The sequence below is a fragment of the Agelaius phoeniceus genome, chromosome 2 (genome assembly GCF_051311805.1).
Source record: "Agelaius phoeniceus isolate bAgePho1 chromosome 2, bAgePho1.hap1, whole genome shotgun sequence".
NCBI lineage: Eukaryota > Metazoa > Chordata > Aves > Passeriformes > Icteridae > Agelaius > Agelaius phoeniceus.
This window is the reverse complement of record NC_135266.1, coordinates 17,196,175-17,223,874: the sequence shown is the minus strand read 5'-3', so window position 1 is coordinate 17,223,874 and position 27,700 is coordinate 17,196,175. Positions and strand designations below refer to the sequence as shown.

The 27,700-nt window shown below is 39.8% G+C and overlaps 2 protein-coding genes across 2 annotated transcripts; one reads left to right on the top strand and one right to left on the bottom strand.

The window, feature by feature from the left end:
* Positions 1-32: 32 nt before the first annotated feature.
* On the bottom strand, positions 33-859 carry LOC143692650 (uncharacterized). The gene is made up of 2 exons (XM_077172902.1): positions 663-859; positions 33-526 (listed from the first exon to the last, which is right to left on the bottom strand). Exons 1-2 carry the CDS (start codon positions 715-717, stop codon positions 147-149), a joined length of 435 nt encoding a protein of 144 aa, XP_077029017.1. The 5' UTR covers positions 718-859; the 3' UTR covers positions 33-146.
* On the top strand, positions 828-25,393 carry TXLNG (taxilin gamma). The gene is made up of 10 exons (XM_054654333.2): positions 828-1,139; positions 9,753-10,062; positions 10,771-10,862; positions 14,038-14,208; positions 14,969-15,163; positions 16,552-16,671; positions 17,800-17,874; positions 20,413-20,505; positions 21,024-21,119; positions 22,120-25,393. Exons 1-10 carry the CDS (start codon positions 843-845, stop codon positions 22,438-22,440), a joined length of 1,770 nt encoding a protein of 589 aa, XP_054510308.2. The 5' UTR covers positions 828-842; the 3' UTR covers positions 22,441-25,393.
* The last annotated feature ends 2,307 nt before the right edge of the window (positions 25,394-27,700 follow it).

The following is a 27,700-nucleotide window of genomic DNA, read 5'->3' as shown; positions in this document are numbered from 1 at the left end:
CTATTCTCTGGAGTATTAAGTGCTTAGGGAGGTTTAGAGTGATATTTTTATTCAGTAACTCCAAAGTTCCCATTATACATGGAGTAGGTAAGCTTATTTTGCCGGAAAGCAGGAACATATGTAATGTATTTCTAGGATGTTTGTTTCTACCAGTTTGAAGTTATCCCCCTGCAGCCCTGACACCCGAGCCCCACGTGTGCACATGGCACGGATGGTGGTTCACGGGAGCGCAGGAGTGCCTTGGCAGCCTCATTCTCCGCTCCGTGCGCTGAATCCCTGTTTCCCCAGACGGGACCCTTCATCCCGGTGCCCCCGAGCAGGAGGAGCCGGGGACGGGCGATGGCTCCCAGGGCATCCCCGGTGGCGGGCGACGGCTCCCAGGGCATCCCCGGGGACGGGCGATGGCTCCCAGGGCATGCCCGGGGGAAGCGCTGCCGGCAGCCCCGGCCTCGGCTGCCCCGCGCTGCAATTCCCGGCACAACTTCCTTGCGCAACTCGCTCTCCCCGCTCGCACGCCCCAGTTTTCCTGCAGAAGCAGCAGCCGAGTATCACTGAGTATCTCCAGTGAACCTCCCTCGCTGGAGATATTCCAGAACCGCTGTGCTCTGGGATGCCCTGCTCGGGCAGGTTGGACCAGGTGCCCCGCTGTGATCCCCTCCAACCTGACGCATTCTTTGATTCTGCTGATCCTGGCCGCCCCGCCCGCTGCCCCGTCATGGACACGCTGCTGAGTTGGCCCCGACTTCAAAGCCGTGACCGAGGCAGGAACAGAAAGGAGGGAGGCGGGATGCAGGGCGGCCAGGGAAGGGACCGGCCGCCACTGACGCTGTCCGCCCAGGGCCATGCCGCGTCCTCGCGCCTCGACGGACGGACTACAACTCCCGGCATACCCCGCGGCAGGGAGGGCGCGAGCCCTCCACGTGAGCAGTAGAGCTGCGCGGCGATTGGCTGCGGCCAGGAGGGAGGCGGGCCTCCGGGGAGCACTTCCGGTGCCCCGCGCTCGGCACTTGTTTGGATGCTGCCGTCACATCATGGCGACGCGCGGGGGCGGCGGCGCGGCGGGACCGACCCGGCGGAGCTCGAGCCTCAGCGGCGGCGGAGACGAGGCGGCGGCGGCGGCCCCGAGCGGCAGCCCCGAGGTGAGGCGGCGGCGGCCCGGTCGGGCCCGGCGGGAGGGAGCTCCACCTTCCCCGCCTCGCCGGCTCGCGGCGCCGCGTTCCCCGCCTGCCCCGTCCCCACGCGGCCGCCCGGCCCGGGAGCACGGGGCAGGGGCGGGCAGTGCCCGCGCCGCCTCCGCCGCTCCGCGGAGCCTGAATCTCGGGCTGCCCCCGAGGCCGGACGCGCCGAGGCACCCGCAGCCGTGAGGTTTCGGCGTGGCCCCCGGGTAGCCGCGCTCGCCCTGCGGGGTCGGGAGCGGCCCCTCGGCGCTGCCCGGTAGTCGCGGGGCGGTCCCTGCCGAGCGCGGGCCGCCGGGGGCGGCAGCACGTGGCGGGCCCGGTGCGGGGGGCGGGAGCTGCGGGCCCGGGGGGGAAGGGGTGCCGCCCCCCCGGGGTCCCGCCGCTAACACACAACAGACCCCCCCCCGCCCCCCGGGGTCCCGGCCGCCGCTGCCCCCCCAAACCCCCTCGGCTCGGCCGGGGTGCGCGGCAGGCGGCTCTGCCCGCGGGGGTGGCGGGAGCGTTTTCTTAACCTCCGAAATAGTAAAAAAACCCAAAAGGCCATTTTATTTCTTTTTTTGTTTTCTGCCGAAACCACACAGAAAGTAGGGCTGTTCCCGGTGCTTTTACAATAATTCCTGGTTGCAGATCCGTGTAGGGAAAAGCTTAAAATACCTGTGCCTGGTCACCCAACGGCAAAGACTTAAAATATGCTGTAATTCAGCTGCTGTGTGTAATATCACCGGCTCGGTGTTTAATGTGACAGAACTGCCTTGCTAATCTCGTGTGCTGCTGAAGTATCTCATCCTGTGCTCTTACATAAATTCAAGTGGCTTTTTAGTGGTAACTTTTTTCCGTGGTACAAAGGATAACATCTCAGAAATAGTAACTTCTTAGTGGTGGTTTATTTTTGCTGTTAAAAAGGTCTAGGAAGCGATGGAGCTAGTTTTCTTCACTGAAAAGCATCGTCCTCTGCAGTGTGGTTTTTTTAGTTCTTTACTAAGAAGTAACTTGTAAGTAACTTCGGTGTCTATTATGAAAGCAGGTAATGATCATGTTAAAAAAAACCCTGTGTTCCATATTATTTCAAATACAGTGGAAAGGAATGTAATTATTTTAAAGAGGTGAAATATGGCAGGCAATGTTAAGCAAATTCTACATTCTCTTGTAGATTTCCCTCCCCCTGCCTTGATATTATTTTTAGGTTCCTTGTGACCTGTTTGCATTGGGAATTCAGAACTTGTCTACCCTGCTTTTTCCAGAATCATACTGTGGGTGACTACAAAACTATTAACTTTATAGTAAAGAGGAAGTGAAGCCTCATTGGTGGAAGTGATTCACACTATATTAAATGTTTTCTTAATTAGCACCTGTCTCAGATGTTTATATTAAAAAAGGTCTTGTTGGATGTGCAGCACTTTGTCCTGTGGGTAAATGCCCTGAAAGCGTCCATGTAAGCTTTGAGTTCCTGCAGTGAATTTTTTGCTAGAATTATAGGAGGTGTTTGTCATTAATTTTTTAGGTTGTTTTAAGAATCTCTGGCAAAGGTAGATTTTATATAAAAGCAAAAACATGTCAGAGTTGCTTGGCGAGGTTCACTCTGCTCCTTACTCTGTGGTTTAAGTATGCAGTGAAAAAAATTCAATAAAATCAGTTGATCTAAAACTAAAACCAGCCAAAATGATCGTCATGGAGGCCGGGGATGGGAAATGGGTAAGGATGAAAAGAAATAAGGGGACCCTTCTGTTGAGTCACACGGTTCAGAGTGAATTCCCCCTGCCAAACCTAGCCCCAGGCTTGGCTGATAGTTTAGGCACAAAAGCACTTGAACTTAACAGCAATTAATCAATGCCTCCAGTTAACCAATTTAACAAAATATTCTCTAGAATTTACTATCAGTACAACAGTAAGTCCCAGACCTCACTCACTCACAAATGTGAAGCACTTAAGAATCTCAGAGATTCACAGTACATTTGCTATAGCAAATATATTTACAAATATATATTTACACTGCACAGACACAGACTTGAAGAGTGTGTAGCAGGTGTCTATCTGTGAAAAATTCCCCTCAGATCCAGAGAAGTACTCACGGTTGATGCCTTTCTGTGTTCTCAAGGGACAAAGAGCTGAGCCTTGAGGAGTGCTATCAGCCCAGGCTCCATCACCAGCAGTTGGCAGTTGTCCTCCAAGAATGGCAAACGTGGGAGTTTGCTGGGTCTGAGAGCTGCCCCCCCAGGGGGAAATGCTGGCCACAGCCTGCCACAGTCCAGGGGAGCTCAAGGGATCTCACTAAGAGCACTGTTTGCAGGGTCTCAAGAGAGAGCTTTAGTCATAAGAGTTTTTCATCCTGGTTCAAATTTGGGTTGATAACTTCCCTAGAAAGCCCTGTAACAAGAATATTGTTCCACTTGGGTTGTTGTTGATGTAAAAAAAAAGGTTTTCAAGGATATTTGCTAAAAGCCATGAGCTTGTTAGACATCACTATTTCGTGGGAGCAGACAGTGTTTCTGATAAGCTCTGGATGAGCTTTTTTCCTGGGTGCTGTTTGTCATGGCCAAGGCCTTGGGATCGTACTGTGGCCTGGGGTGGCGGTGTCAGAGATGCACCACCACTGTTTTAGTGTCTTCAGCTAAGTGAGGGAAGAGATGGTTGGGTTTTTTCCTGTTTGTGTTTGAGGTAAATTAAAAAGCTTTCTTAAAAACAGGCTTATCATCTGTGTCATGAGGTCACTGAAAGAGCAAAAAAACCCAGTGTGGTTAAGGGTAAGAGGAAGAAGTGAGGGCTATAAGCAGGGATCATGTGAGAATGTTTCTGAACCAATATTGGAGACCAGGCCTTGAATTATAAGGCCAGGAAACCTAAGGGTGGAATTCTGTTAACAAAGAGTCTGTCTTGAGTTTTGTGAAGGTAAAATACAAATTTAGGAAGTAGGTGTTTCTTAATAGTCATCCTGCTGTGTTGGAACTTCTAACCTTGCAGTGCTTTGAAACTAGTGATGAGCAATGCTGCTGGCTCCTCTGTCCAGTGTTTTGAAAGTAGATAAATGAGTGCACAGAACATAGTTTTTAATGTAATGACAGAATGTGATGAAGTGTTTGTTTGAAATGACTTTCAGATCTCACAGCTGAGATCCTTGTTCAGTTGGGAAGCCACCTCAGAGGCCATTAGGTTTGGGAAAGGTGTAATTAGACTGTGTGATCATTGAGGTCAGTGAGCACAGTATAGAGAAGTATTGCATAGAGAAATAGCCTCAATAAGCTAGTCTTGTGGTCAGAGGCATCTCAATAATTGTGTCTAGACCAGTGGATCAAGATGCACCTGCTATAAAATGCAAACCCAAATTTTGTGACATCCTAAAATGGTGGTTTTCATGCAGAAGTTGTAAATAAAATTATTCTTTATTTAACATAACTGTTTAAAAATCGATTTGAGGAAAAGTGTATCACATACATGTTTTCAAAATAAGCTTTTCTATGTTAGCAGGAAAAAGTAAATTGCTGGGATGCAGGAAGCTTAATATTTGTTATGAACCAGACACATTTGTGATAAATACAACTTACCTTTTTTGCTGCAATTTTTTTTTTTTTTTTTTTACTGCAGTCGGTCAGGATAAGGTGTATAAGGCTTTTATGAGGAGTTGCATGTGAAGCAAGTTTGGAAATGTACTCAGCTGAACAGTGTTATTCAGATTATCTCTTTTGGAGTCTGATGTTGAGGAACTGATTATATATTTACTTATATAGTTAGGTTGTCATCACAGTTGTGAAAATCTGTTTTATGTACATGTGCTTGTTCCAAAGTTTCCTGGATATTTCCTGAAGTATTAGCTATTCCACAGACTAAGGGTGGAAGAGTCTTTTCACAGCACAGTCCAACTGCTACTGTGGGGTTTGTAGGAGTTGTTTTCATAGATTAATGCTAGTGCTTATGTTTCTTAGGATAATTAGCTAATATTCAGGATAAAATCGATCATAGTGCAGCTACTAATTAAAAGGTACAGAGAAGTATTTTCAGGTGGTTTAGGGAAAGATTGTGTATGTGTATGCAGAGGAGTATGGAATACAGGTAAGCATGGTACTGATAGTAAGCACAGTATATTTTGGCATAACGTGTAGCATAGTGTGCTGTAGACTTGTGTAGGTGTGGAACAAAAAAAATAAGTGGGTTTGTGATACGTTTTGGCATGGTGGTAGGACAAGTTCTGTAGGACAAGTGTCTGTTCTGTCCTTATGTGCAGTGTGTGTTCCTGAAGCTAAACTGTTTGAAGAAGAGCTGGCTTAGGCTCTTGTGATCATAGCAATTTTCACATATGGGGTATGTGTCTTGTCTGCTGATCTTTTAGGTATAAAATAAGGTAGAGTTTTCTTGATGTGCATCTTTTTTGATCAAGGTTGAAGGAGCAGAGCAGAAGACTGACTGAAAAGTGGGGTGAGCAGGAACAGTGTTGCCAGTAATTTTCCTACAGTCATCTTCAGGTGGTTTGTCCTGTAACTCTTAAGTAGCTTGAAGATGACATGCTTATTCAGAAATGTCAGCATCTTGTAATAGCTGGTATCACAGCTAGGTAGGTTGCACATATCTTAGAGTTTTGATAAATTTGTGATATCTTATGAATTTGCCTGTTACCTTGCAACATCCTCTTTTTGCCTCTCTGTAAATCTTTCTAGGCATATAATAGTCTGACTCTGGGTTGTCAGATCATGAGCCACCTGTGGTTGAAGATGGCTGGAAGCTGAGAGGGGAAGGTAGCAGTTAGAAAAGGTAATTGTGATTTCAGTAGAAGGTCTTTGCTGGGGTAGTTTTGTTTTGGTTTTATTCAGTCAGTACTGAATCAGCACTATTATACAATGTGCTGTGGGAAGTGCTTGTTCTGGCTGGAATGTTAAGCTGAGAAGTTCACTCGTCTGATGAGCACACATTTGAAAAGATGAGAGGTAAGAGTTAGGGTCGTTCTTACCATTGCCTCAGTAAGGAAGGGAGCGAGTTAAGTGATTAATATGGGTTAGTACTTAACATTCTCCAAGTGCTGTTTCTTATTCCTATACTCCAGCTTGAAGCGTGATACAAACTAAATCTGAAACCACCTGCAATTAAAGTGTTTTAAGAATAGCATTGAGTGTAAGAAGGCTCTTAAGACTTCTGGCTAATGGTTTTAACATCTAAAGTTACAGCTAATGGAGAAAATTCTTTGTTAGTCATAATCAGGAAATCATCTAGATATTTGTGTTCATGGCTCCTGTCAGGCAATAGCGGATTTCTGTTTTTTAAAATGAGAACACTTTCTAATTTAGGTTAAATAAGTTAGAATTGTAGTATTTAGTTGTGCCACTACTGTCAGATTTGCTAAAACTTACAGGCTACAACTTCACAGATAGATTGAGTTTTAACTTAGAAGGAAGGGGTTTTTGTTTGGGGTTTTTTTTGGTGTGTGTGCTGTCAGATTGTTGTAGCTGCTGGTAGAACCACTTTTTTGAGTACAATGTTCTAGTCTGTGGTCAACAATTTGTAATTGTATTTAAGATAAGAAAACTGGATATTTTTACAAAGCCTCTCTAATGCTACACTGAGCTTTGGTTTTGCAGGGAGCTTGTTTGCTTGTCAGTAATCTTGGATTTGTTCCACGTTCATGTTTGGAAAACCAAAAGAAGGTTGACAAGTTCTGTATATATTCACCATCTTTATAATTTTCAAATGTGTTGGAGACATACAGGACACTTGTACACAAACCTTTTTCTTCAATTCATTATTCTGATAGGTTATTTCTGCCTTTTCTGTTAGACTTTGGAGAGTGAGTCTGAAATTCCTTGTGGCTTTTTTGACAAAGAATAGAAAATACTCAGAGTTTAGAAATTATTATTGTCAGTAAAAAATTGAACTGACACCTAATTTGACTTCAACAAAAAGCTCTGCTGAATTAATGAGGTGGTGGTGTTCACTTCCTGAAACTTCCAGATGCTTTAGAATATGCATGTTAATTGCCTGCTCTGAATTGATGTGTAGCTTACTATGATGGTTTCCTCAGAAAAAGAGATGGGCATTTCATGACTTACTGGTCACATGTACGCCCCTGCTAGTAGTTGTTCTTTTTTTCACTGGAAACAACAGAATTTTCTCAGATAGAAAACAGCAAAATTTTTTCAGTTGACTAGGTTTGAAGCAAACTCACACAAATGTGGTCTTGTTGATGTCCCAGTCCTTCAGTAGCCAGAGTTAAGTGTGTACCTGTGGTGAGAATAAGGTATTGTGTGTTTAGTTCTTGTGCTCTGACTGCAGTTACATTGGCTTTTATTTTTTAGAGGCTCTCGTGCTTTGGCTTCTTTCCAGTCATCCTGCTTCCACTTCTGTTGGCAGGATTGCCTATTGCTGTGCAGTGAACTGGGCTGAGGAGCTGATTTGGCTGTAAACTGTGTTAGAACAAGTTGCACAAACGTTAGTGCTAGACCAGAGGAGCTTGGGCATTGCTGCTGTTCAGTATGTGACTGCAGCCAGGCAGGCCTTCTCACCTTCTGTTGGAGCTGCTGGCAATTTTGTGCTCTGCATTCAAAAAAAAACCTCCAAAGTCTCTTTATGGATATCAGTCTGGAAATGCTTAATGCTTTTGGGTGCCAAGCCCGAAACTTTAAGTTTAAAGCAAACTTTCTGTATGTTTTGCAAGACTACTTGGGTACAAGTATCTGAATCAGAAGTTCACGTTCTATGCAAATAAAAACCCTGCAAGTTTCAGCTGTTCTGTTGGTACTGCAGGTACTCTTAGTATCATGTTGTGTTAGAAGAATCTGACCTTTCTTGTCTTGTCAGCTTAATGTGACACAGTGTCTCAGCTTCTGTATGAATCCTGGGTTTTACAACATCTGTGCCATGGCTTCAGCCATTGGTACACACTGAGAGGTGAAGAGAGCTGTGTTGTTTTCACATTCTTGTGTTTTCGCATTTCTTGTTCTTTTATGTTTATTTGACTGACCCTAGAGGAGTAAGCCTTTCTTGGAAGACCCACAGTTTAGGACAAGCCAAGGGGAAAAAAATTGGCATTTTACAGATGACAGATGACTTTTTAGAGGTGTAAAATGTTGTTATTGGTTATTTGTTCCAGCAGTTCAATTACTGCATGACCTTTGTAGGCATTTATCAGTACGTTGTCTGCCGTGGTTAGAGAATAAAACTGCAGTGCATTTATGTTTGTTCATAAAGCATGTGCATCATTTCCACACTTGTAAAGTGAATCTTCCTTGGAAAGTCAAAAGTTGCTTCTTAATGTCTGTAGAGATTACTTGCAGTTAAAAAGCTTATTGTCCTTTGAGAAAGACGCTGTGTGAAGTCCATCTCCTCAAGAATGAATCTACCTTGAGATAAGGTCTAAAGAAAGGGACTTGCTTGAAGAATAGCGAACAACAAAGCTGTTATGCATGAATATTTCAAAAAAAAGATGTATTTGTTTAATGATTTTTAAATAACCTTTTCAAGCATGCTGAACAAATTTGGAGTTGAAATACATCTCACAATATATTATGAGTGTTGGCTGCATTCCTTTGATGTTGGCTAATTCCTTTTGAAGAGGGAAACAGTCCTGTGCAGAATATAAAACCCAGTGCAAACCCCTGGCTTTAAGAATTAACACATTTTTATTAAGAAAATGCAAGGTAATCTGATATTAATTTGTGCTTTAACAGCATAACTGTGTATAAACAAGCTCTGTTTTAACAATTCCTTGTGATTTTAAGGAAATTTACATTCAGTCCACTGAAAATAAATCAACATGAATTTTACTTTGGCAGTGAGTTCAGCTCTGCTTATCGTGCTTTTAACTGTCCATGTATGTTGTATATTGGGATTGCAAATGGACAGAAAAAACCATGCAACTTTCAAGTATTGTCCTAAGTCCCAGCCCCTGCCATGTAACCAAATGAACAAAACAAAAACACGCCCAATCAAACATCCTTGCAATTCTCATCAGCCTGAAATGTTTCTAGAAATTGAGAATGTTGTTCAGATGATCGAGAGAGAAGTCTGGAGGTGCTTAATAAACTACACAGTATTATATAGAGAACTGCTCTAAAATAGGAGTGTCACAGCAGTGTTATAAAACAACTGGTGGTGGTTAACTTTTTGGTTAAGTGATTAAACATTTAGCATTTTAGGAAATCTTTAGAGAAAGTTCTGTTTAATTGAGCATATATTCTTATATTGAGCATATATTCATATATATTTAAGAATATATTCTTAAAAATCATAGGCAGTAGGAGTCCAGGCCTGAAGTCAGTTAGTATTCACTTTTTTGGATAATTTCATTGATGTGAATTTCATTTCATTGAATTTTACCACTTCAGAAGTGCTCCTGGTCCTGTTTCTCATTCTTGTTGTAGCAACCAGTCTTCTCCAGTTAAGAGCTGACAGTTGTATTTGGCATTGTGATTGAAGTAGTTCAAGCTCTTTCTCTGTGCCATTGAAACAATTTATTTATGTATTCATTAGACTTCTTATGAGGGTTTCTTTTTTGCATTTTACCCTTATTTGTCCATGGAAAAGAAGGGTGGAAGTTGTCATTTTAAACACATTTGCTTAACTGTTCACATCCACTTCCTTCTTTCCATTCTGAAGGTTGGTGGTGCCATGGAAGAAGCTGGATCTGGGGAGATGGGGATGGATAACCAGGATCAGCTGGTGAAGAGCAAGTGCACTGAGCTGTCTGATACAGCCTTGCAGTATCCCCAGTCCAATTGCTACAGCCTGGAGAGCACTGGCACCTTGGAAGAAGCCGAGTACATCCCAAAGAGCAGAAAGCACCTGGGGCCCACGGGCTGCTCCCAAGAGTGTCGGGAGGAGACTCCTGGGAGAGAGGAAGCCCGTACTGACCCACCTGATGGCCAGCAAGATCCAGAGAGTGAAAAACACAAAGAGAAAACATTGGGTGTGTTCTCTTTGGCGTTCTGATTTTTAATATAATATTTTTAGAAAATATTTATAAAATATTTATAATATTTCTGTAAAATAGCTATGGATTTGCTCCTTGTCTCAAATTTACTCTGTAGCCAAAAACTTGTCACCCGTAACAGGATATTTTGAGAAACTGTGTGTGCACTTCTTCTTGGGAAAGACAGTTCTTAATGCATATGTAAGACTCCTTCAGCTGGCAGTGCTATTTTTACATGAACTTTAATAATAATGTGGTAATTGCTAATCAACTTTTTTAACTTTCTGGTTTAAATCTGGGATGGCAGTGTTCAGTGCTGCCAAACACGGCTGATAATTAAATTCTAAATGCTTATTAAGAATGTATCTGCCAATACTTAACCTTCTAGATGGCATTTTTTCAGTTTTTTTATTATCTGTGCAATTCTAAAACAAAAATATTTTTGTGTTAATATATTAAAATAATTTTTGCTATCCTTGTTGTTGAATGGCAAGGCAAATAGGGCAAGATGGATTTATTCTTGCTCATGACATCTTGTGATGACTTCCCATTTGTCATCTGTTAGGATTATGCAGCTGTCAAACCAGGGAACAACTTAAATCGGGCTAATTTCTCATGGATCTATATTTTACTTCTAAGGACAGGCTGCTTTTCTGGTATATGGTTTTTCTTCCTCAGTAACATTGTCTATCATCCGTTTCATAGGAAAAGAAGTGTTATTATTAATGCAAGCCTTGAACACGCTTTCTACCCCAGAAGAAAAGCTGGCAGCTTTGTGCAAGAAGTATGCTGATCTGGTAAGTCATTTGTAAAGATAACAAAAGTTACTAATGTGTTAATACTAACTATGGAATGCAAGAACAACTAATGAAGGACAGTTAATGATTTTGAGTATTTTACAGTGTTGGTAAAAAGGACACTCAGGCTGACTGAGTATTGCTTCAGCCAAACTTTCTTGTAGTCATTTCACTTCTACATGACTGCCCAAATCCAAAGCAAAACCAGGTTTTGATAACTTGGTGTTGAAGCATAATACTAGGATTAACAGAAAAGTTGAGTTCTTTTGGGAGTAATTTATAATGCTTTTGTGCTAGTGTTTTATCATTTTAGGATAAAGGGAAAGAACATACTATCATACAGAGTTTTGAGGGGGAGGGAGAATGTTCAGTTATATTTAACTCTTCAGTGATTTTTGGGAAATGTAGGATGTTGGAAAGATCTAGGTTTAATTTTACTTCGTGCTTTCTGATGATGTGAAGGAACAGAAAGAAAGGGTTGCATTTCTTCAGTAACAAACCAAAAAGAAGCAGTTCATAAAGTGCATTCCCACCTCAAGTTGGTAATTCATTCTCTAAAACAATTGATCACAAAATTGGAGAGGGTTCATAAGTTTACTTTTCATAATGTTTCTAGAGATAACAACGCTTGACTCATTTTTCTTTAGACAGGAATGGAAAGACTGGAAATCTTGTGTGTATATGTTTTCCCACCGTATTTGTAGTTATAAAATGAATGCAAATTAAAAGATTACAAAAGCCTAAGTTTTCTCTCTGTAGCTGTCAAGTGTATCATATGCAGGTATTTCTGAAAATGACATAATGGCTGCACAACATGGCATTACTCTTCTGTAAGAATTTTTTTTTCCTTTGAGATTCATACTGTCTCCAAAACTTTGAAGATGATCTAGGAGGTGGTCTTTTTACTCACAGAGGCAATACTGATTACTTAAGAGGAGACTTAGATTAGTTCTGTTATGGAAATCCTGAGTTCTCCATGGAGGTCTGTTACATTTTTGTTTTGTTTTCCTTGCTCTCTCTCGCATGCTCTTGGTTCATGTGAGTGCATTTCCTTTAAAACCAACAGTTTCTCTAAGAAGTCACTTGCATTTAAATGAGAAACAAAATTAGTTCTGAATTGTAACTCAAGGATTGGGAACTCACCTAAAAATGAGCTTTGATATTGTGAGAGAAAAATGCAGTAGGTTAGTTGTTCCTTATGAGCAATTGCTGGTGCATGTGATGCCTTTTCTATTTAAGCAAGCAGCTCCCGTGTCACCTCACAGTGGTGATGAGGACCTGCATGAGGAGCTAGGCCAGTTTGAATCCCTCAATTCTAGAGAAAGAAAAGAGTCTGTCCTATTTCAGTTTGAGTTTTGTTATTACTGGAAAGATCTCAACAATTAGGGAGCAGCTGGACCAAATAAATTGTAATCTCCTTCAAGAAGCTTGGTAGTCAGATGAAATGTGTCCTCTTTAAGGTTTTTGCCCTCCAAGGAAGTGATCAATACACTGTAGGCAGAGTAAGCATTCACAGTTGCCATCCTAGAAAACCACCTGCTTTCCTCATTGTGCTCAGAATGGCAGAGGAGCTGGGTGAGGGCTTGTCTGGGTGTAAGAATAGCTTTGTTTCAGGTAAATGAGTTTGAGAGATGCCTCTGTTCCAGTTAGAATGTTTAGGTTGGATTTGATTGTGTTCCTTTTAAGATGCATTCTTTTCTTCATGATAGTGATGGAGAACCACTGGCATAGATATCAGCTTTAATGCCAGCAGAGGTTTGAACCGTTTATGACAGTGCACCTACAATGCTTTTTTTCTTTTTTTAAAGATTCATCATCTTTAAAGCTCACTGTCAGGTTTTTCAGTGGTGTCTCATGAAAAGGACTGTACAATGAAGGTAGGAATGCCTCTCTCCTGGCAAAAGATCTTCCACAATTTTTTTTCCATAATTTGGAATCTATCAGGAGATCAGCCTGTGATGCAGGAAGGTTTGCATCCTTGGTGATACATCTCACACTTTTACAGGGCTGAAGTTTCATAGGTGTGTAGACAGCACAACCACTTGAAGTAGTGTTTTCTGGCCATGCAAGAAAAGGGCTTTTTGTATTTAGATGTGAAAATATGCCCTTAACATTCCATTTCCCTGAACTACATTAAATACACATTTAATTTACTGTTGTCATGGAGGTCCTTAACTTTATTCTTTCTTTTGTGCTTCAGCATTATTTTGAGCTCTTTCAGAAAACCAGAGTTGTATTATTCTTCTGTCATGGTGATGTTCCTCATTGCCAACCCTCTTTTCCTGTGGTGTCCCAAGGCTGAGGCACTATCTAATAAGGAGCAGTGTAACACTTGACATTGTAGCCTTCTTTGCAAAGAAACAGCCTCTAAATTATATGTTTTCTCAGGGAGCCCAAAAATCAGATATAATGGACTATCTCTCTGAGATATTAATGCAAGAAAATTCTCTTCACTGGATAGTCATAGAATAGATTTTTAAATATGTATAGAGTTTACCTGTGTAAACAGCCTAAAGGAAATAGAAAAAAAAATTGCTTGAAAGGGTTGAGACTGCAGATCTCTTAAAGTATGGACTATGTAGTTGTAATAGTAACTGACTTGATTTGTCAGGGCTGCTAGTTTTGTCTGTTCTTTTCTGAAATACTGCAGAATTCTACAAACTTGTATCAATTACTGCTTCCCTTGGTAGGAACTCCTGCTGGCAAGGAGCTCTACACAGTTCTGTGGTTTTTCTTTTTGATAGCAAAAACAAGACCTGTTGGATAAACAGTTGTGTGTTCTTTCAAGATAAGAGTGGGGAAAGTTGTGACTTGTTAAAAAGCCAGTCTCAGTTGGCTTTCAATTGTATCTGCTACATCTTCCTTTCAGAGGGCTGTTCTTAACCCTGCAGATGAAAGCAGGCTGATAGCTCAATAACAGGTACATGCTGCCTATTCCTCAAAGGCAAATGTTAATTGGCAAATGGAATTTGTAAATTTTCATTTTCTGTCCTTATACATTAGAATTGTCTGGATGGATGATGGCAGTTTCTCTTTAAGATCAACTTGAGGTTTTAATGAAATTTTATTTCCTTGTTTTCATCCAAAATGTTCAAAAGTTTCTTCAGTGTGCTCATCTAGATGCATAAAGATGGTTTCACCTATGTTTATTAACAAATTTACTCTCTAACTACAGTTGGAGGAGAGCCGAAATGTTCAAAAGCAGATGAAGATCTTGCAGAAGAAGCAAGCACAAGTTGTGAAGGAGAAAGTCCACTTGCAGAGTGAGCATAGCAAGGCCATTTTGGCACGTAGCAAACTGGAATCTCTCTGTCGGGAGCTTCAGCGTCATAACAAAACTTTGAAGGTTAGTTTATTTATATAAATTACATATTTATATAATTCTGGTGATGGAAATCTTACAGATCACTGCTTAAAATCAGGACTGCTGCTTTTTTCCCTGTCACTTTGTCCATTACCTGTATGTGTAGGTGAGTGGCGTGTAGTGTAAGTGTAGCTGATTTTAAGGTAAGGAATACAGCGATAGTTAACTTGCTGATGTTCCTTTCACCCCAAACCAATTCTTATTACTTGGAGTATTTGATCTTCTCATATTTGTTTCTGGGAGCAGTGCTGATAACTGCTGGGAAAAATTGCACAAGTAAAATAATAGCAACATGAATTGGCAGAGTAACCAAAAAGCTTAATTCTGTCAGAATATAATCGATGGGAGTGAAATGGAAGAGAGCCAAGATAAGATAAGAATCTGTGATTGCTGTAGAAAATTGCATTATAGTGTCAGTGCTGGTTTTTACATCTGGATAACGCTGACACATGCAAAGGTACTTAGCATCTTAATGTACCAGCCTTTGAGTAATGTTGGGAGTGGTAAAGGCAAAAATCTTTGGAAGTTTTGCAACATCTAGATTCTTTTTTCTACATGCTTCACATGGGTAGTCAGCGTGGCATATTATGATTGTGGCTTATGTTAGTTCCAGCACTCTAGAATATGAAACTGTACAGAAGTGAATTACTGCCATTGTTTCTGACTCAAAAAATGCATGGTTTAACCTGAACACTTCTAATATTTTATATTTAAATATTTCATTAATATTTATCCATAAAAGGAAGAAAACATGCAACAAGCGCGTGAAGAAGAAGAAAGACGGAAAGAAGCAACTGCACACTTCCAGATCACCCTGAATGAAATTCAGGCTCAACTGGAACAGCATGATATACACAATGCCAAGCTCCGTCAGGAAAATATTGAACTGGGGGAAAAACTGAAGAAGCTCATTGAACAGTATGCACTGCGAGAAGAGGTGCTTACAGTACACTTGTAATGGGATTTTCTTAGTTCCTTGATTGTAAGGATCAGATAATTATTGAAAAGGGAGGAAAACCCCTCATGTCTTACAGCCATTTTATATATAGTTTTTGTAATTATTCTTTTTACTTCACTTCTGAGAGAAATTTATTAGATGTTTGGCTCCCTGTCTGCCCTTCCTGACTGGTTTTGATTATCTGAGTTCAAGATGCATTGAAGAAAGTTTTTCACAATGAAAGTAATCAAATAGAAATAAGTTGTCCAGAGATTGTCAAACCTCTGACTTTAGACATATTCAGAGCTCAGCTGGGCAAGGTGTGAGTAACCTGATCAGGCTTTGAAGTTGACCCTAGTCTGAGTGGATTAAATGGCCTCCAAATGTTACTTCCAACATAAATATGTATTAATAGTTGATATTCTTCAGAATTATAATAGAAAGGGATATAAGAGTTATTCTGTCTTATTTCTTCCATTTCATTAAGGTTGGGGTCTTTGGGGGAAGCTTTGTGTACATAGCTGCTCTTGTTGGCACAGAGTCGAAATAAGCTATCATGCTTTAAGAACATATTTGGCCTGGTGTCATGGAAATGTCTCTACTCTAGGGCTAACTGAGCTGTCTTTAATTGGCACCAGTTTGTGAGCTAGCTGCTCTAAGCTACAGTGATGGAAAACAGCCAATTCTCCTTGTCCAAGAAAGAACTGAGCTGCATGGAGTTCTACAGCTAAGATTAGTTGGCTGGTTCTTGGTTGGCACAGGAGGTTTGGAGTATAATTTCTCAACTGTTTCTGGAAGGTTGTTTTTTTGTTTTGTTTTTAATCTGGATCAGTTAGAAAGCTCTCTGTATGGTAATTCCCTACCTTTTATAATTGTGGAATATTTGTATCTACCTTGAGACTGTATGTAGAAAAGACAGGAAGTTGCTTTGTACTACTTTATGGATGGAAGTAAGACTGCAAAATGCAGTGATTTGTGGGATTTCATGAGCTAAAGTAACTGTTGTTGCAAACATTGTTCATTTTGAGCCTTTGTAATGATGAAGACTTGAGCTTTTAGAGGTAACACAGTAAGGATTGGAGGTAGATAAACCAGCTTCAGAAGCAAGGGTGTAGACTGCTTTTAACAGGATTTTTGAAATGTCTGGTGTGATGTGACTGATGGTATTGTACCAACTTAATGAGACAGGCACCTGGTGTCCATGAAAGACTAAAAAGGGTAATTACAGTTTATGGAGATAAAGAGGAAAAAAAACCATGTAAAACAGTCTCTCACCACTTTGTCTTTTGCATGAAACTTTTAAACAATGTGCATCTCCCCAAACAGTACATTGCCTTCACTGACCAGCAGACTATGCTTGGCTATTACGATTTTCTTTTTCCCTTTAGCATATTGATCAAGTGTTCAAACATAAGGAACTGCAGCAGCAACTTGTGGATGCCAAACTTCAGCAAACTACCCAACTTATTAAAGAAGCAGAGGAAAAACATCAGCGAGAACGGGAGTTTGTAAGTGAACTCTGTATACGTTAAGAGAAATAAAATCCATCAAACCAGACTTTTCCTGATTTAAAGCAAATAAAACAAATTGAGAGGACCATCTTTTGAAAGTTAGGGTAGATTTCAACAAGGACACACGAGATTTAAGTTTTGTATATGATGCCTAGATTATTAATATACATGCTAACAGCCAAGTAAAGTTACTTGTTTTCATTTTCTCAGCAAATATGCTAAATATTATTTAAATATTTAATATTTAAATATATTAATATATAATATATATTATATAATATATTATATAGTATATATTATAATATATAATATATTATATATAAATATAATATTTATATTTAAATATAAATTTCTCTTAGACTGGGGAACATACTGTGAAACATCAAAGGTACTTTCTGCAGTCAAGAATTGTGACCTCTGGTGTTATGCTATAAGAATATAGCATAGAATATACAAATACAGAATAAAGCACTTTTTTTGTGTGCACTGTTTGCCCCCCAAAATTTGTTGATGTTTTATTTGTATGTTGACAATCAGCAATATACTTGCAGTCTTCTGAGAAGTTTTCTTCCTATGAATCTGTAACTTCTAGAAAAAAGCGCCTTGTTTTTTTCTGTATAATCTTAAAATGACCATCTAGTGTTGGATTCTTCTGGTTTTTTTGAACATAATTTCTGAGTCATTAGCTGGTGAAAATCTCCTCAAACATGAACCTACAAAATGGTGTCAAGTTGAAGTAAAATTGGTTTGAATTAGTCTGCAAAGATAATATGGTGACTGGAGAAATTAAGGTGGAAAATAAATTAGGCTACAAATCAGTTACAAATTACATGCAGTTTGTTAATTAACTATTCATAATTTAGCAGTTCACACTTGCTAGAGAAATAGAAATATTGCCTCATGTTGCCAGTTAGAGAAATGTCTCAGTAAAATTCTCTGCATGACATCACATGTTTTAAATTGTATATATGAAAATGCAGTGTAGTAATAAAGCCTGTGTGAGAAAATGTGGTTGAATAGCCCTTAGGTGGTGATAATGATTGTTCATTTTTAATCATGGATTGAATTAAGCCATTTTTGGGAGTACTTTTTTTTCATTATATGGCTTTTTGCATTGTTTTATAGCTGCTAAAAGAAGCTACAGAATCCAGACACAAATGTGAACAGATGAAGCAACAGGAAGCTCAGCTGAAGCAGCAGGTATCTTTTTTCAATGGAGAGATCTTCAGTAGCAGTTCCAAAAAGAAAATACCAAGAGATTTTTGACTGTAGTGAACGTAAAGCAACATCTGAAAAAACTTAATATTCAGATGCTTGTGAAGAGTACTTTGTATTTTTTTAAATAAGTATTAAATTTAATTTCCAGTAGGTAACTCTTCCTTAGTGAAGCATGAAACATAAATTGTAAAGATCTGATGTTTTGTACTTGCTGTTTAATATGTCTGGAGAGTACTGTACCTTGGAAGGTGCTCAACATTGCATTTCTGGAGTTAGTCCTCTTCTGAATTAATAGTTTTAATACTACAAAGACTGGAATGTAGGAAAGCTTCAGAAGAAAAGTTTAGGAAAGCGTGACTTCTCTGAAAATACTGTTCTTTTGTGACTGTAAAGAGTTGTGTGAGGGTTTTTACTCAGGCAGATTCTAGAATCTGTTTCTTACTGTTTCCATCACCACTTGTTGTGGAGGATTGGGAGCAAGCAATGTCCTGTTTATCCCTGTAGTTATTCAAATTTAGTAACCTGACTATCTCTGTCCACAGACCCTGCTGTCTTCAAATTATTTTTCTTGTTGTAATGTAAATGCTACAGCAAAATCCCCTCTGAGAGAGGAGAAATGGTCTCTGGTTTTTGTGCTTTGGATCACCTTCAGTCATTGACTGCACGTGAGCTCAGCACGAGGCACAGGGAAATGGCAGTTCCAGCCAACACAGAGCAGTGGGAAGCAGTAGCTATTCTCTTCACTGTGTGTCTGTTACTGCTTCATTTGAGGTTTTGTATGAAGTCTCTGTCCTGGTTTCAGCTGGAATAGAGTAAATGTGTCTCTATTCTGTGTTTCGGATTCACTATAACATTGATAGCACACAGATGATTTGGCTGTTGCTAAATTGGGATTACTTTAAGTCAAGGGCTATTTTGTGTCTCATGCTCTGCTAATGAGGAGGTACACAAAAAAACCCCAAAAAACTGGGAGCACAGCTGGGACAGGTAACCCTGGCAAAAAGTCCAAAGGGGTATTCCAGACCAGAAAACATCATGCAGGCTGATGTGGGCTTGGGAATGGGATCTGGCGTTGGGCAGTAGGTGGTGAGCTGTTGTGGTGTGCATCACTTGTTTTTTCTTTTCTATTATTGTTATCATAATCTATTATTATTGTGTTTTACCTTTTTTCAATTACTAAACTGTTCTTACCTCAACCTACAGTTTTGATTCTCTTCCCCAACCCACTGGGGTAGGGAGTGGGGATGAGTGAGCAGCTGTGTAGTGCCCTAGTTGTCTGCTGGGTTTAAACCATGACAGTGTCTTTGAAAGCTATTCCATGCCCTTTTTTCACACATACTGTACCCAATTCTTTTCTATCCTTTCCAAGAGTTAGGTTTAAAGTGTGTGTGTATGTGTGTAGTTAGATGTAATAATACACATCTCCATTGGACTTGAACACAGGAATATCCAGATACTTCCAAATAGGTTTTTTTTACCATGCTAAGTCTTCTATTTTTTTTTTCCAAGTTGGTTACCCTTTATTTAAAATCTAACTGCCTCTTTTGTTGTTTTTAATAGTTACAATGGGTATAGTTAGTGGTTTCTTGGGGCCAACAGATTTTTTTGTAGAATAAGATGAACTAGAAAGTTCAGTAACAATAATGGCAAAGAGTCATGATGTACTGCTGACAAGCTAGGCTAATTCCTGTTATGAAATTCCCTTTACTAATAGAGCAAACCACAATATTTCTATGCTCTTAATTGTGTTGTCCTGCAACCCACAGTGTAAGAATTAAGAGAACATACGACTCTTTACTGAGAGTAAGAAGTTATTCTGAAATGTACTCCTAGAACATTATATCACACACTGATTAGGAATATTTTTTTTAAAACTGTGTTATTAAACAGATTTTGCAGTTTTTTCTTGGTGATTTACCTTGTGGTGCAGGGCAAGAAAATTTTCTGTAATTTAATGTTAATGCTCTTGACTTTTTAAGGTGTAAATTCACTGTTCTGTGAATTTCTTTTCAATATTCACTTTCTTTGATTTTTGTTCACTGGGCAGATTACATTGGTTGTGAATGTGTATTTTGCTTTCTGAAATCTGTCCTGTTTATTTTGTCCCAGCCTTGGTTATTAGCTTTGGCTGGTTACGGTGGAAAGGTAGGTAATTCCTAAGTTTTCATTTCACCAACCAGGTGCTGAATTTCCTATATTTGTGTATGTCCACAGAATTTTTTTTCCAGTGGGGAAATAAAAATGAGGTAGTGATGAACTGTGGTGTCTTCCAGCATTTTATTAAACATAATATTCTTTTTACTTCAGAATATATTGCTGTTCTATAAACACAGAACTCTACTTCATGTATAATTTGAATAGCAGGTCTGTGTGTTCCTCAAATGGAAATTGTAGCATAGTTTAAAAAAAATATAAGGAAGTTAATGTTTTACCATTTCTAGTTTCATTTTGCCACGTACCTACATATTTTTGTATTTGTATACACTGTTCAGATTAATGTTCCTGCCTTTTTTCCAATAGCTTTCTCTTTACATGGATAAGTTTGAAGAATTCCAGACCACCATGGCAAAAAGTAATGAGCTCTTTACAACTTTCAGGCAAGAAATGGAGAAGGTATTTATAGGATTACCTAGTTTCATAAAAAGTAATATAGAAATGCATGCTGTTAGTGGGTTGCATTTTAGATTTTATAAGCATTGGCCATCTGAAAATATAAAGAGTATTTTGACAATTTAATGTGGATCATAAGATAGGGTATAAGAATTATGGAAGAGAAATGTAAATTTTTTTCTGTATTTTAACATAATTAATGCTAAATTGTCGTTTCAGTGTTCTACCAAGTATTGGTTCTCATTCTCTTTGGCTGTGCTTATGTTTTAAAACTTCTTTTCCTGAAGGTTTTTATTACTTGTACTTGAAACTTGATAGTCTGTTTCTTTTTAGACTCAATATTGTTTTCTTTGAATGCAGAATCCATAGTTGTGGGGTTGATTCTGTGCAGAAACACTTTCCCAAAATAACTTGTTCAAACTGGACTTGGAAAGTAATATGAAGAAGTCTAATTAGTCATGTAAAACCACCTACATTGCAGCACAAGCCACAAAATTAAATCTTTTAATTATCTTTTGTAGATGACAAAGAAGATTAAGAAACTGGAAAAGGAAACCATTGTGTGGCGTACAAAATGGGAAAACAACAACAAGGCTCTTCTGCAAATGGCTGAAGAGGTAACCATCTTTTAAGCAGCAGTGTAGTTCAGCTAGAGCTTGAGTCCTAGAGAACTCCCAGCAGTTTTTCAGTTTTAGAGAACTGCAAGTAATACACTGCAGCCTCTTCTTGGACTGTCTGCATTATGTTTCATGTTATGTAAGTTATTGTCCTCCTCAGGCATGGAAAATGAAAGGCTGCTATGTAAATCTAAGCTGATGGCACAAGAAGAAACCGAGCCTGGTTATTACTTACTGTTTAATTGATGAGATGTGTATGAAATCATACAAGCTGAAGGAATTGACTGCATTTCAATATGCTGAGCAAAGTTCAGCCAATGCTGTGATAGAAATCTGTTTGAAATGCACAAGACTGACATGAAGGAAGTAAGCCCCATGCAACAGATTGATTGCTTTCTTGCATTGCTGCTGCTTTTGAGGTCACAAAATGCCATTACTGACTTTGCAGTCTGGCAGGAGCTGCACAGTGCAGCTGTGCCTGCTCTGTCCAGGGCCTGGTTCAGGTATGTGAAGTCTGGCCTTGGCAAACTGTGCTTGCTTGAGTAGGATCTGCTATAGTGCTGTTTATTTTTCCCTCCCTTCTTATAAGGAGCTAGTTAGGAGAGCCCTGAGTGTGGTACATTCTGGCCTGGATTCTGCAGATGGATTGTGGATTTCTTACTTCTGTGCCCTTCTCCTCCCTACAGTTGCCATTATTTGGGTTGTAGTTGACAGTGTTATGGGAGTTCGTATTAGGGTCCTGGTTGATGCCCAGCCCTTTCTTGTAGCTAGCATTAAGTGGTTATGTATTTCCCATTGCTTGTTTTGAAAGGCATCCATTGCAACTCCAGCTCCTGGCTAGGTGAAGTATTCTGAACAAATTGGCTCTAGTTCAGCTGGAATTTGGCCTGCTGGATTAATTAAGACTTAATACTCAGGATTAAATAGTGGTGATTCTTTTAATTAACTTAAGGGGGTAAAATGGTTGTATCACAGAGTTTTTATTTCCTTTGTCCTTCAGAAAACAGTAAGAGATAAAGAATACAAAGGCTTTCAAATAAAACTGGAGCGTTTGGAGAAGCTCTGCAGGGCCCTTCAGACGGAAAGGAACGAGCTGAATGAGAAGGTGGAAGTGCTCAAGGAGCAGGTTTCTCTTAGAGAAGCAGATGTGGATCTGGCAGTGCAGGTGTTGCAGTCCTGCACCCTCAATTCCCATGAGGAGCTGGGAATTCCCATTGACACGGAACCAGGAATCCAACCCGATGCGGAATCACGTGCGGGAAGTAGCTCAGAAAAGACTGTCTCAACAAGTCCTGTTCCTGGCACTGAATCTGTAGACTAAAATGAAGTGTAAACACTGTATTGAGAGATATATTTTGTGTATAACTTTCTCTGTTGGTGGTAACTATTTGGTTTTGTGGTGAAAATTTTCTTACTTTTTCTACCATATCTGTATTTTCTTAGAACTACTGGACTTATGTGGTACAGGAAGCTGCATAGCAGCTTTAAATAGCTTAAACTATAAATTTTCCACAACTGTGTTGCACATCTGCCTCATTTTTTAGAAGAAAATATTTTTCCATAAAAGGATGCATGTGCGTTTCCTCCCCACAACACAAATCACTGTCATGGAAGACTGTGTACAGACCTGATATCGTTTGGGGAAAATGGTGACAGCAGGTCACTCTTTTGTTTTAAAGAACAGCACTCTAGTTTTGTTCATTGATTTGCCACTCAATATACTAAAGATTATCAATTTTCCAGTAAATTTATCTACATGAGGATGTCTAATGGCCAGTAAAAAATTCAACTTTCCCCCTATATATGTTTTCATATATATGAATGAAAAAGTAAAGGTCCAGACTATAGTTAAAAGTATGTTTAAAGGGTTTTATGTACTTTGTGGTATGAAGAAACAGCTTTGAAATACATTAACTTGCAGCTGGTGAAACAGGGTGTACAGCTTTTTGCAGATGTCTCAGGGCTGTGTTGTAAAGGTTAGTTTGGACTACTTGCCCTACCTGTGAACATGTTAAATATAAATGTGTGGGAAAATGTACAGTGATGCTACCAAGTGGAATTTTGCAGCTGTGGAGCCTATTGCCCAGGTCTTGGTCACATTCTTCCCTCTTAGCTGCAGTGTGTCCACCACATGGTTATCCTGACTAGAGAAGTCTATTCATGTCTGAGCAAACTTCTGGATTATCTGAAGAGCTGGAAAATAAGACACTTCCTGCTGGAGATGTGGAAGACAGGAGTCTGCCATATAGACTTGCTCTAATAGCCAGGTATACAACGTATTTAGGTGTTAGTTAAGGCTGTACTGGTTATGATTGAACATGAGGATTGATATGTCTCCTGAAGACAGCGTGGAATTTCCTGCACGTCCAACCTCAAAGCTGCACCAGTTGGCTGAGTGCCTTCCCAGGCAGGTTATCTGGTAAAGATGGTACTTCACATTCTCACACTAACATACCACAAGCACAGCCCCCTTGTTAACCTTAAACCATATTGTATTTTCCTAGAAAATTTGATATCCACATTGTGACTTTTTTTCTTGAAAGGAACTAGGACCAACACTTATTTTTTGGCAAGGCAATGTGATCTAACCACATGCTACCCCTAACTTTAGTTCCCATGCATTTACTTTCTAGTTTTGGTTGCTGTCATTTTAAGAAATATGAACATGTGTAGCCTTTTCTGGTACTTAAAAGTTTTTTGCACTTACTTGGGAGGGGATTTCTGAGTCAAGCACATCTCAACGAGCTTCCTACCCCCATTGCCCTTGGCAGTTCAGTGGCTAAATTACTTGAATGTTCAGGCTGCACTGAGCTCCCAGTCCTTTTCCTGTAGTAATGTACGTTGAAATAACTTAGCTGTCTCAGAGAGAAAGGTTCTGTATGGCCTAATACATGTGTTTTAGCTCATACCACTAAGAGGAACTGTGCAAAACTTACATTTCTGAAATAGAGCAAATGGGAAGCTGGCCATCTCCTCCTAGACTGTGTGGGTTTGGTGTTGTGGTCCAAGCACAATGCAGGAATGAAAAGAAGGTAGCAGTGAGCAGTCAGGTTAGATTCAGAGCTTTGAAATGTTGATCATGCAAACTGTATGGCATAAGAATAACTGGAAAGAAATATTTCAGACTTGCTGTTGAAATTACTTAATTTATAGAATCAAGCTTGAGAAAACAGGTGTTGTGAGAACTGGTTTTCAGCTAACACTAAGTGTGATGTCATTTTCCTGACGAAAAGTGAAAAACTTTGTATTTGGTGCATCATACCCTTGGCAAGGTAGGACATGCAGTTTTCTATTTTTACAATTTATTATTGGGACATGTTGTATTCTGAACAATTCTTTCTGTGGTGCTTGTTTTACATGGAGGCAAGAATGAGTTTTTAGACCCTGCTGCAAGAATAAATTAAAGGGCTTTTAGAGACACGACAGATGTATGCAACAGCAATACAAGTATCTTTGACACTGGCTAAATATGTAAATGAAGCTGAATGCCCCAAGTGAGAGGCTTTTAGAATGGGGATATTTTCTCTATTTTCTACCCTCAACATACCCTTATCATAGCAACTTATCTGGCCAAGGCAAACTGTATTTTGCTTCCTGAAACCAGTCAACAAAGTTTCATACATTGATTAAAAAGTGTTGTTTTAAAAAAAATACAGACTGATGTTAGGGATAAGCTCAGCACTGTCACTGATCTGCCATATTGCAGGCTATTGCACTGCCAGGCTTGCAGCCAAAGGGGCTCCAGTAGGGTTTTTAAGTAGATTTCTATTACTGCCTTTCTCCCACTACTACAAACCATTTAACCTGGATGTAAACTGATGTAGCCTGAGGTGACTGTGTCTAATTGTCAAAACTGGGGCCTGATGGACAGTTTCACCATGATTAAGCTGCAAAAAGCTAAATTGTACGTGATTCAAGACCCAAGTACGTGTATACATACACACGTAAGTTAGGGCTGTATCTGTATTGTTTTGTCCTTCCTTTCATTACACCTGGTTATGTTACAGTTCAATTCTCAGGTGTTGCAGAAAATCTACCTCTTTGGACTGTAGATGGAAATAACTGTGAAAAAAGTGATGCAGAAATCTAGTTTGTGCTAAACACACTGCTTTATTTTTACAACCCATGTCTGCTTTCATGAGGAAAAGTGATAAATGAACAGGCAGTCTTTGTTTTGCTTTTCAAAAACATTTTGTAGAGATTTTTCACTAATGTGAATCTGAAATTTTATCTACTCAATTCTGTATAGATTAAGTAAATAAGTATGCTTAATATATTGGACTCTGAGTTTTTCTTTAACATCATACTCATGTCTTCTAACTGAATCTGCTGAAACTGTATTTATTTGAAAAGTCAAGAGTGAAAATTAAAAGATGTGACATTTGATTTCAGGCATATTGTTGGAGTGAGCTGCCCTGGGAGGGGGCTGTGCTCTGGGATCGTGGCAGTGACCTGCACATTCTTGTTGGTGTCTGGTGGGAGCAGCCCAGGGCAGGGGGTGAGTAGGTGCTGCACTCTGCTCATCTCACCTGGAGTGTCTTAAGGTGGGGGTCACTTGGACCATGAAGGGCAGGAGCTCTGGCTGAACCTGCCCCTGCCTGCTTCTAATTCTGCTCATGCCTTCTCTCTCCAAAAATTTACCCATCGTAGTTCAGTTGGGTGCACTGTAAAAAATGTGGGAATTTATGCTAAAAAATAAGGGTTTCCTAGTAAGTTCATCAAGTGCTCCACATTCTGTCATACTCTGTGGGGTGATTTGTTCCTATGTACACTCCCTCCCAGTTTCCTAATACTGAAAAGTGTTCTGTTTGCCTTTTTTGGTATATACTCTAACATTTGGCAACTTCCCTAAACTGGGTTTTGTTTTGGAGCTGGTTTTGAGTTCAGTTTTCCTTTGTGTCTATTTTTTCTAGGTAGCATTTGGAATTGCTCTACAACAACATACTCTGATGTGCTCTCTGACTCTTTGCAGATAGTATTAATTTTGTTAATTTAAAAACATTTAACTTGTTTGCCAATACCGTTGTATAAGAAGTGAGCAACAGGGGTCCTAGCCCTGAGCCTTTTATAGAGCTGTGCCAAGTATTTTGAAATCCAACCACACTGTCTGGTCTTAGTTGTTCTCCTTGTCCTTCAAAGTATCCTTTGTATCTCAGACTTGTCTCCTCAAAGGTGCTGCCTCTGCTGCTGTGTAAACACCTCTTTCCCTCCTTTCTTCCAGTGCATGCTGGTACAGAGGTCAAATCTGGTATTATTTATTTCCTCGGATCTTCCCAGTCTTCCTAAGTTCTTTACAAAAACTGGTCAGATTTGCAAGCTTTTGCTAGAGGGAAATTTGGTTGCAGTTAATAGCTGGGGATTTTGGCTTTTTCCTTTTATCAATCAAGTGCCAAGTCTCTCCTGCTAATGCACATGCAGACATGTGCACACCCATTGAGCTGTACTTGCCTAGTGAAGAGTGGGTCTGAGGGGAGAACCTTTTTCACCAGCTGCATTCTGAGCCCTTCAGGCACCTGTGTTTGATGTAGGCAGAGATACTTGGGTTTAGGCCTTTACAAAGTTACTCCTCACAGATACTTTTTGTTCCTTTCTGGTTTGGTTTTGTTTGGTTGGGGGTTAAGTTTTACATTTAGATTTTGATAATTCCACCTTTTTCTTCTTGTTTAGCTATTTCCTCTTGAAGGAAGTTTGTATTTCCCTCTAACAGCTTAACTCAGCCTCATCTAACTGTGCTAGCTTTTACAGACCTTGCTGACTCTGGCACCCATCGAGCCTGAACTTTTAAATAATTTAAGAATACTGTGGTGCCTGAAGACTTTATTCTAATTTTCTTTAAAACTGTTTGTTATGTTTTAGCTTTGGGGTTGCATGTTGTTTTGGATTTCTTGTTCAAACATGGATCTGGGCTGTACTTGTCTCATGGACTGGGACACTTGAAGCAGGTCTTTGTGTAATTCCAGACTATGCCAAGAACACTGCTCCTACAGCTCTACTCCAAGAAAATAACCTCTTAGAGCCCTTATAAATTTAAATACTCTGTTATATCTCATGATATTTTAAGCTGAGAAAATTAATTTAAGTCACTCATTTTTAAAAGGTATCTGAATACAGCCATTTGACAAATAGTCCATATTGATGTAGTTCACTATCACTTCTACCAGATTTATGTCCTGGTGTTAAGCACCAAAATAACTACCTCAGTTCTGCCAAGTCCATGCTGATACTGGTATTTAATCCATGTAATTTGTTGGAGTTGTTTGGTTGGTTTCTACCCTTTATGCCTGTATTCATATATAACTATTTGATCTTGGTCATGCTGCCTGTTTTATAAACCCTTTTCATCAAAGCTTTTGCTGGCTTTGTGCATCTGCTGTTTCCTGCTGGGTGGTTACTCTTTTCCTAACCCTTTTCTCCAGAGTATGGATTTTATGGACTGTTGATGTTTTATCCATTGCCTTTTAAATGGGAAGAATAGTTAGAATAGTCTCAAAATATTGTTATCCATGTTTGATTCTGCTTAAACTGGGGAAAGCTTTGGGTTTAAAATTCACAAGACAAAAGTTGATGTTGAAAGAATTATA